We start from the raw sequence: 10973 nt of genomic DNA on the forward strand, positions 1-10973 counted from the left end.
TATTTCGTTCGAGTTTAAAAAGTTGACCTCTATAATATCGACGGTGAAACTACCAGACTACGTATATCTCGGTTTGCGACACTGCAGACTTCCTGTCATCCTTTATTTTTTCAATGGGAAACTACTTATCGCCAATTCTTGAAAACTTCTAGGATTTTATACTCTTTTTTGCGAGGAAAACTCCGTGAAATCTTCAATTAAGAATGAATGATGATTTTTTCTCCTCCGAAATAATAAAATGCGAGCGGAGAGTTTTAAACATTGCAAACGAAATACTTGGTATAGTACTTTCTCTGTCGATAAGATATTCAGGATCATTGCCAAACTCTTCATACTCTTAGAGAGAAATACTTACATCTGTCCTGGCGTATTTTTTTAGATACTCATACATTTTTACTTCAAATACATTTACAAGAAAATATCCCAAACAGGGTAACGTAACAAAAAAAAAAAAAAAAAAAAAAAAAAAAAAAAAAAAAAAAAAAAAAATGAAATGAAAATCGAATTTAATCAGATGAAATTGCAATCCCCCCCTCCCACCACGAAATTGCAGTATTTTTACATCAGTTGGTCGAAAAATGCCAATTTCAAACCGGTGATAGAACAAGTTCCGTGAAGATAAGCAATTTGGAATGCATCAAGACTTGTGTAACTAATTTCAATCTTTTAGCAATATATTTCAATCACAGGAGCCCCTTCAAATAGTAGGTAGGCAACATTTGCAACGCTCCGATTCTGTGACAGTAATTTTACTGTGTAATGGACCACTAGACAAGGCACGAATTCAAGCATTCTGATACATGTTTCTTAATCAGAATTTCACGTAGAACACGATTCGCGCAACGAAAATTACTGAAACCAACTCCTAACGAAGATATTTACCTTCTTATCTCACATTGGTTACGCGGATTTTGAACTGCCCGCTCACGAGAAACTCAAAGCTCTACGTGAGTCAAATCGCGCACTACAACGGTTTCAGCAAGCCTCTCAATCGAGCAATGTTCATTTCCTTCCATGTGTTGTTCAAACTATAAGCAATTTGCTATAGCTGAGATAAAGCGTCAAGATTGAGGTTGCCAGATTTTCATACTGCAAGAGACTGTCATGATAACGTTTAGCGCGCGATGTGAATCACGCAGATCATTGAGTTTTAATGAGCGGGTGGTTTGAATTCACGCATCAAGAATCATTAAATATCTTCGTAAGGAGTTAATTTCGGTAATTTTCGTTGTGTGCATCGTGTTTTACGTAAAATTTTGGTTAAGAAGCATGTATCAGAATGCTGAAATTCGTACCTTATCTAGTGGTCCATTGCAGTTTATTGCAGCTCATATCATTTGTAATTCAGTCTACTTTCTACAGCTTGTCAGTTGAACGTATTCATGCCAAAAGGAACTATGTCTCACGCAAGCCCTATGCACATAGTTCCTTTTAGCAAAAATACGTCCAGTTGTGGCACCATGATGTTGTTGTAAGCTGAGGAAGAAAGATGTGAGAGCATCCGAATGTTGCCTGATTTCTCCCGATAAAATATAGTTATTTTTCAGAAATGTTATGGATATGTCGCAGGGAAATTGTAAAATCAGGCGTTTTGTGAAATGCCTGGGCAAATAGTCAAATATTCTAACTTAGATTGAAATTCTGATTCTTTTCCTCATTTCAGACAAAGTAATTTATTGCTCCTGCAAGAAAAAATTCTCAGTAAAAATGTGTACACACAATAGTATTTTAAACAATTTTTAGCTCCTGAAGAGACACTGAGCTTGAAATTTTCAGCATGTCGTAAAATACAGATTTTTTGGAATTTCAACACTTAAAAATATGAGAAGCAATTGAAGAGGAAGAGACAAAAAGAGTTCGTAGGTTTGATGAGTTACTTTTCCAAAAATAGTAAAAAATCGTGAGCTCTTCGCCATAAAATCACAAAATTTTGTAGACCATCAAAATGACTATCTGCCTAGGTATTTGACAAAATGCCTGATTTCTCTATTTGCTTGCGACAGATATATCTTCACGAATTTTTTATCTCCAATGAACGATATCACTTCTTTTATTAACATTATCGGTTATATTTATCAAATTAGTGTAGAACATTTTTCTTACAGATTTTTCAAAAATTCTTGATGTTTTTACACTACAATTCACTTTTTCCCCCTTCACTTCCGATTCAGTTTTGCCACTTTTTTAAACACCTGACGATGAGCGGTTGCTCGGGAACGGCCGTAGTGTAAAAACATCAACAATTTGTGAAAAAGCGGTGAAGAAAAGGTTCTACACTAATTTTTTTTTCACATTGGAAGACATTCGCAGACATTGAAATGAAATTTAAAAACCAAAAACAAAAAGATTCACAGGCATACCTACCTACCCACAAAAAATATTCCTATTTTATCAGAAGGACCTGGGTAAAGTGCAAATATTCATACGACACTTTTCTTCTCGGGGCAGAGCCGCATATTACAGTCTATATCGCGGTTCGACACATCTCATTGTAAAGCAAGATTTGTAGACGGCACAAGACAGACTTAACTTTATTTTTATGATCGTGATTTAATCACACTTGAAATCACATTTGAGCTTTGTAGGAGAATCAGTCGAAAGAAATATACTGCACAGGCGAACTTTCACATACAAAATAAGAAAACACTGAACAGTTATTCCTAATTATGAGTGGACGAACATCACCGCGAAGCGACGTATTGTCAAAGGGTGAGGCAGATGATACTCGACCACGTTAGCCGAGTGATTGCGTCATTTTGGCTCAGTGTCAATGTTGGGTGTCGTGTTTGCGATGATCACTTAAGTGACCGTTCAAGTTCTGGAATAAAAAAATAATAGTGAAGGTCGCTGGGTGAAGGATCTGAGCTCGTGTGTGTGTGTGGATGCCAATAAACACACCGACACTTCGTCACTCTTTGACGTAACGGCGTATCTCGATATCCACATGAGCCCCAGAAAGCATGGATCCATATGTAAAATAGGATTCATATGGAAATTGAGTACGCCCTTATGTTCACTGAAAAAAATGGTATGCTGTTTTAGCACCTGGGATGTCAAAAAATGTGTCTGGTGATACCAGACGAAAAGACAGACCGAGATGCTGCCTTGATTGCCCACGCAATTGAATTTGCATTCACAGGATGTACAGTCAACTGCGGGGGCAGTAAATGTAGCATCTTGGGATCAATAGACACATTTTTGACATCCGAGATGCTAAAACAGCATATAATTTTTTTCGGTGTCAGAGGGGCGACGACTTTAGCGCCGTATTTGGACCGCGTTAAGTAGAAAGGAACCAAGCTACATCGGCTATTGCCAAATTTTTACTTTTTCACATGAAAATGGTTGTGCAGATTCACTTTTTTACGTGAAAATGGTTGTTCGGATTTATGTGCAACTTTTAGTGAATTTTCTGCACAGCACAACGCAAATTTCTTTAAATTTTCAAAGGAATCCGCACAAATGTTTTCTTCTAAAAAATCATATTGCCCGATAGATTTGGCATTAGCTGATGTGGCTTGGTTCGCGGTCTAAACGCGGTCCATCCCTGGTAAAAATTGGCGATAGGAGCTGCGTTTCAAAATACCATAGGAGTTCTTATAGCCGACTGAAGAAGGCGATAGAAAATCATATTGCTGGCTGTAGAAAGTGGAAAAAATCATACGGCCGGGATACACGAAGCGATTAAAAAATTATACAGCCGGGCTATAGTTCCTATCGCCGGGCTTTACACTTTATCGCCTGTCTGTTGCTTTTTCGCCATCAGCTATAAAAGGCTATTGGAAATTGTGTAGAAATTCGTGTGCTTTGTAAATTCTTAAGTTTGTACGGAATCACCTTAATATTTACAAAACGCACATTATATTTTCCTTTTCTACATATTTTTTTTCATCAATTAAAATGAGAATAATCCATACAGAGTGTGCAAACATTTCAAAGTCATATGAGTTGTAAAACGCTGACTCCACGAGATTATATATTAGAGCCTAACACAAAGCGGAGCGGCGGCGTACTGGCGCCTACAAACCTAACAGGGATACTTCACGCATTGCGCAATGCGTGAAGTATCCCTGTTAGGTTTGAAGGCGCCAATGCGCGTTTAACGCTGGCTGCCCGCCCGTCGCGCCGCAGCGTACCGCGGCGTTTGAAGCAACTATTTCACACCAGAGGTATTGCACAGTATCATACGAAATTGCAGAAGTAAGAATTGAAGAGAACTCTTAAGTTTCTTAATTTTTAATTTCAAAAGACGCGCCAGTATGATTGGACGGATTTTTCAGTGTTTTTCAATTAGCAAACCAAAAATCCAAAACGTTACACTTAAAGTTTGTCTCATTATTATCGATGTAATGAGTAATCTGCCCTAAAATATTAATATAAACATAAAAATAGTTACTTTAAAGCAAAAATAATTTTTTTATAGTTTGTTATAGAAGGAAAACAGCACCCAAGAAAGAGACTTTTATACCCGGTCAACGAACCATGCCTGCTCAAGTTGTCACACTGTTTTCGCGCCATCCGTGAGGTCTTGTTTTGTTTTGTTGACAACTGATTTCACTTCCGACTTCTGAAGTTCTGAGTGCAAACTGCGTTTTTAAATTAATATAATTCCAACGCCCACGTTATAAGTTTGGATATTTTCGCCATATTAACTCATTATTGTAAGGTAATTGCATCTACTAATTAATATGCTTCGATGTCTCCCGCTCTCTTTCGAGAAACTGAAATTCAGCCAGGCATGAGTCATCTCTCCTGTCATTCATATTTCATCATCTTGCGCTCACTACATTCTCCGTTGATTCATTTCTTTGTCAAAATATTATAATATTTTAATTTAGGATGCGCTACATGCAGTTTACTCATCGAACCACAGGTCCAATTCGAGTTTAGGTTCTTCGTTGCAGGACGAAAGCTGTGCTGATATCGATCTAACCGCACTGCTCATATGTCACAAATTTAATACAAAATTAATACTTAATTCTGATCATTGATTAGATGTTAATCTTTTGATTTAATCGGAAGTTAGAACAGTGTAATTGCTACTCCTGCTGGAGCTGACAAATTGCGCTGTAAGATCGCATGTGGCCTTGGATTGCGTATCAAGTTCATCCATGTCATCATTATTTCTACGTTTGTATGCCATAAGGAAGGTAATTTCCACTTGAGCTCTTCCAGAAGCTTTTGTGCCAGCATGGAGTTAGAATCTAGTATAAATCTTATTGGAGCCTGCCCTTATCTTTACTAGTGGTTCTTGCAATGAGCGGGACAATTGTTCTAGTACATTTGAGGTTATGTTGTGACAGAGCTTGGACTTAAAAAGCGAATTCTCCAAGAGTTAATCGGTAAAACTGCGATCACTCCAGATCGAGATGCAAGACAATCGCTGATTTACTGAAAATCAGTATTACTCAACTGATGAATTTATGCCTCAAATGGTCGTGTTTTTCATGAACCATGTGTGATGATAATGTAAACAAACCATGACGAAGCACCTCTAAATATATCTTGATGGTTGAAGCTTGATTGTACAATTTTCCGATGCTGCCGTGCTAAGGAAAAACGCTGTATGAGCCGTCATACGTTGTCTTTTCATCAATAAAATATGAATTTTCAAGGAAACTGTCAGATTTTTTTCTTCAAATTTCTTACTTAGCCAATTTTGTTCCTAATCTAATCCAAAATGTTTGAAAATGTCAAGGAATAATATGCATAACTTTCCTCAAAAACATATGTTTTATCCGGAGAAATTTGGCAACTCTTGAATGTTCATATGGCGTTCTTCCCTAGCACAGCAGTATAGATGGTATGGTAGACCTAGTCTGGTAGTACTTGGGCGACACAAGTTGGTTCATTTTTGACAGTCACGCACAGTAGATCGATTTATGTATCTATGCACATAGACATCACTGGCTGCGTTCAATCCTCAATGTCTTCTGGACAGCAGCAACACAGTCGCTTGCAAACAGGAAATAAACAACTATCAACTTTTCTAAAGCTGGAATCATACGCTGAATGTGGCTTGAATGTGGAGGTCATTGGCCAGATGCCTGAATTTTACACGGTGCAAAATTCAGCACCGAGGCTCAGCGACCATCGGATATTGTCGGATTTGTCTGAACTATTCGATCAGATTTGTTGCAAATCTGGATGACAATAACTCGAATCTGCGAAATTTCAGCCGTTGAACGATGACTGTTGACTTCCACACCCAGCTGCCAAATTCAGCGTGTGACTCCGGCATAACATGGGTTCCAAGCTCATGCTGACCATTGATTCTTTCTTTGAAATGTTGATGAAAAGTTGGATTGAACGGATGAACTCAATTGATAGGATTATGAGATTTCTCACAGTACTCATGCTATAATATAGAACCGAGACTTCTAGTCACGGCAAGGACTATCCCCTACTTCCTCAGCACTTCTCGCCCCCTTGCCCCTACCTCATTTTTTGACCATGAATTTTTGTGTCTTTCCTAATCAAATCAAGCACTGTATCTTTGCTTTTTTTTCCAGGTCTCAACATGTCGAGCACATCACAGAAACATCGTAACTTTGTTACCGAGCCTATGGGTCAAAAACCTGTCACGGATCTAGCCGGAGTAGGTGAAGTTCTTGGAAAAAAATTAGAAAGTCAAGGATTCGACAAGGTACTAATCAGTAAACCCTCCTGTCACTAGTATTATTTCTATTGAAATACCAAGGCTAAATTTTCATACGAATGGAGAATTTGCATGCACACATTTTATTGCTTCATCTGAAAGTGCTTAAAGAGCTGATTTCACAGTATTATTCATAATTTTTTTCTGATATGGGAAAAAGCATAAAAATCAATTTAAAAGTGAGAAATTGTACCGCCCAGTGACATCATCTGGCAGCATTTCCCATTTAAACACATATACTTTAGCAGATTAGATCATTTTGTCATATCCTCTTCAATAATTGTTCAATTCATGAACCAAGGGTATCCTCGCGTTTGGTCGACTCAGTAGTTTCCACTTAAACACGAAATTCATCTAATGTCAGACACCTGCAAATTCTCCATTTGAACAGACCAAATTTTTCCGCAGGTCATTTTTTGCAGTGTTTTATCTTGTTTGATTTTCTGCTATTATTTATGCTTACCTAGCGTCAAATTGACAAAAAACCTCTTCATAAAGGTAAAATTATGCAGCATAGAATGCTGGAAGAACTTTGCACCCGCTTTGTCTGAAAATTAATGTTTTGATTGTGGCAGACCACCTATTTGCTTGAACATCCTCAGAAACACTTTCTTCCGAGTTTAAACACACTTTTCATGTTCAAGATTTTCTATCCATGTCCATATTCATGATGTCTTATCATTTTTTGTAGTAAATTGAAGTCCTCATGGAAATTATATTCGTAAAAATGTTGAAAGAAAAGAAGCTTCGTTTTTTACCCCCAATTTGAAAATAAATCCCGAAGAATAAAGCTCTTTTCAAGGCAAAGTAATTCACCAACAATGAAATACTAGAAATATACAAAAATGGGTTTACAAGGCTAAAAACAGAGTAAATGAACACAACCAAAACGTTTTAGGCCAATTACATGCCCATTCTCAACTGGAACGAAAGTTATAATCCAAAATTAAAAAAGAAAATGAGTAAATGACCTTCAAAACTGTACTGATATGTAGTAATCTGTAAGTACCTTGTTTAGGAGAATTGTTTTTGCCCCTGCAGAAAACTGTTGTTTTGATTTTTATAGAGCTCACTGTCGTAAATTGTAAGGCAGGAACATGGACCTTTTTTAAACACCATCACTGACTCTCTCAGTCTCGTCTAATAGATTTCTTTCTATGTTCTCGAAAGTTTTGATGATAACCTGAAAAAGTCCTCAGCTGACTTTGTATTTTTAGTTCAAAGCTCTCAGAAAACTTGTTGAAAGTCCTTCAGTTTTGTTTTTTGTCAACATACACCCTCTGCTTCTAATCATGAAATATAATGGGACAGGAAAAGGTGGGGACAATGCTGAAAAACACAATAATTTACTTTACAAAACAAGGAACATTTCGACCGGTCTCCTGGTCATTATCAACCATTGTAAAAGAAAAAAACTAAAAGAAAAACTAAAAAATCTTAAAAAATAAAAGCTAAAAAACAATATCACTGGTCCCTAGCCATAGCAGCTTTGTTTATTAGCTTCTGTTTTTTTTTTTATTTTTTAGGTTTTTCTTTTCGGACGGTTGATAATGATCGTCAAAACGTCCCATGTTTTGTACATTATTGTGTTTTTCAGCCTTGTCCCTGCCTTTTCTTGTCCTATTTTATTTCTATGTTCTCGGGCTGCCATAGTCAGGGTATCTAGCATCAGGATTTTCCTGATTTTCCCGATTCTATCAGGATTTGGGGTCAATCAGGATTTGAGAAAAGTTGGCTGTCCGATCGGACTGCTTTCGTATACGATTTTGCCAAAATTTTAATTTTTCTCCGCAAAAAATCAGGATTTGAAAAAATTACGAGATCAGGATTTAGCAGTCAAAAATAGGATTTCCCAAAATGAAAAAAACTCGACACCCTGATAATGTACATATTACCTCTAATCGTGTGCATATTCTTCTGTCACAGGCATACGTTGTCCTTGGTCAGTTCCTAGTTTTGAAGAAGAACAAAGATTTATTTCAAGACTGGATGAAGGATGTCTGTGGAGCCAACGTTAAACAGTCCAGCGACTGCCACCAGTGTCTTGCAGATTGGTGTGATGAATTCCTGTAATCGGTCGGTTCCCTCTGCTTTCAAAATTTTATTTATTTACCTGTTACATTTTTCAACACTCCCTCTCTTCCAGCCTCATAATGCCTTCAGTTCCAATGTAAATAGCAGTAACTACCCTGATCATACCTTATCCGGAGTGAACCCATAACACTTAATCCATCATGATTCTCTGTTCATACAGTCCCAAGGTGATCACTGTTCATCTCAAGCATCGCAATTGAATCGGGACATGCGAAAATCGCGTATGTCCATTTTCTCCAGTCTCAAGTTTTTTGAGTTCTCAATACTTTCAAAGAGTTGATACAACCATAAAAGTGATGAAAGGACGTCGTTTTGGGATTAAGGAAACCCTAAGACGAGTTTAACGCTACTTTCATGGTTGCATACAACTCCGAAAAGTATTATGAACTCAAAAACACTTAAGACTGGAAAAATGGATGTTAGTGGTTTTGCACGTCCTGATTCTATTATAGTGGGAACCGGAGTCACCTTGGTGGGATCATGGCCCATTATAATTTGCTTAAAGTTTTTCGTCTTCGGAGTAGATTTCAGATAGGGCTGTACTTCGGAAATTTATTTCAAGAGTTCTTCTATTGGAGGCAAGCGCTTTAGAAATCATTAAAACGGAAAGAGAAAATTTATGAGTTTGAATTTCTCATCCAGCATTAGGTTTTCCAGGTCCATTCAACTCAGTGCTCTGTTGCTGATTTTCATCCAATAGTTCGTCTGTTATGCTCAGTATCTGATCAATTGTTTAAAGACAATGACTGTCTTATTTATATTTTATCCAGGCACAGAACTTGAAATAGAATTTTCCTTCATTTTGATCTTGTCGGATATAATTATATTTTGACTTTTGAAATCATTCCCCTTTGCAAATTACAGATCTAGTCTCAGTTGTAAGTGAAATAATAGATGACACCTAATTAGATGAACACAAAGTCAGTTGGGGTTTTCATGGGCCTTTTTTGTTTCCGCGCTCCTTACTATGCCAGTACTGTGATGTTTTGTCCGCATGGATCATCTAAATTAAATTGATTTCTAAAGACCATTGCTGTATTCAACTAGAGTCTCACAGATATTTCAAAAAATGCCTTTTAAAGCAGAATCATTGTCTCTCCGATAAATGTGACCTTTTGATTATTTAAGTAAAGATTGTAACATGATATCATATAGCTTTCCTACTAAAGTTACGGGTTATAATTTTAGTCTCAGTATTTGGAGCCCATCAACAAATTTGAAACAATTCTATCTTACGCTCATAACTTTGAAAATACTTTGTAAAAAGAGACCATGTATGAAATCGTTATTTTTTCTGGGACATCACTATATACTTCTACAAAAAGAAAGGTAATCCGAAGAAAAGTAAAAGTAAAGGTGATGGGAAACTTCTGTAGTTCATTTGTCAAACTGAAGGTCTCTTTCAAGCATGAGTTGTCTCTTGATAGTCATTTTTCAAATTTTATTCGTTCCGACTAAATGTTTGCTCTTATTACTTTTTGTTTGGTACATGTTTTGAGCATTCTATGCATTATCTCTTTTAATAAAGTGTTTTTTTAATGTTTGATCAAAATTTCATTAAGAGGTAAAGTATCTTGTACATGCCATTCCTCACAACTTGAGAGTTTGTGTGTTTTAAAGTGAAGATGTTAGGATTGATGAGGAAGTAAGCACAAGAAACTAATGTAGAAGTAAGCTTTTTTACGTTATTTTTAACAAAAGATGTTACTATTTTTTGTACTTGTTTCTCCTGGAAGCTAATAAACTGTTTTCAGGAAGCACTTAAATCTTCTTTTTCTCTGAAAACTGCATCCAGATTGCTGGGGCAGCCTCCTTGCCTTAATTTTTAATCAGATATTTTAAAAGATTTTACTCTAAAAAAGCAGTCAATATATTTGAACAAAGGAGGGGTTTCATAAGCTATGTTTTGGGGGTACCCTGAATTTTCTCAACCATACGAAATTTTGCTCATTGAAGTTCAAAATTTCACGAAATGCATCTTGTATTGATCATTTTCATTTTCTTTGAGGGTCTTACACTGGCCTAAACATGGATCTGAAGACCGAGTTAGTAGAAAAGTGCAGGATTGTTCTTGGATCCCGAAATATCCGTATTTTTGGCAAAATCGGCTTTTAGACCCATGTTTAGGCCACCACTAGACCCATATAGAGACCAAAAATGACGTCATCATTATGAGAAAATTCACAATGGGTCCTAAAATGGCCCTTATTGATACTCCTCC

General features: G+C 36.8%; 1 protein-coding gene across 3 annotated transcripts; it reads left to right on the forward strand.

Annotated features, from left to right (window-relative positions):
* Positions 1 to 4509: 4509 nt before the first annotated feature.
* On the forward strand, positions 4510 to 10512 carry baf (barrier to autointegration factor). Of its 3 annotated transcripts, none has more exons than XM_019048664.2 (3): positions 4510 to 4666; positions 6513 to 6646; positions 8585 to 10512. In XM_019048664.2, exons 2-3 carry the CDS (start codon positions 6521 to 6523, stop codon positions 8729 to 8731), a joined length of 273 nt encoding a protein of 90 aa, XP_018904209.1. In that variant the 5' UTR covers positions 4510 to 4666; positions 6513 to 6520; the 3' UTR covers positions 8732 to 10512. The 3 variants fall into 3 exon arrangements, with proteins under 3 accessions (XP_018904209.1, XP_018904210.1, XP_072160369.1); XM_019048665.2 differs by having other exon boundaries at positions 4523 to 4661; XM_072304268.1 differs by lacking the exon at positions 4510 to 4666 and adding an exon at positions 5127 to 5150.
* The last annotated feature ends 461 nt before the right edge of the window (positions 10513 to 10973 follow it).

This window comes from Bemisia tabaci, chromosome 9 (genome assembly GCF_918797505.1).
Source record: "Bemisia tabaci chromosome 9, PGI_BMITA_v3".
Lineage (NCBI taxonomy): Eukaryota > Metazoa > Arthropoda > Insecta > Hemiptera > Aleyrodidae > Bemisia > Bemisia tabaci.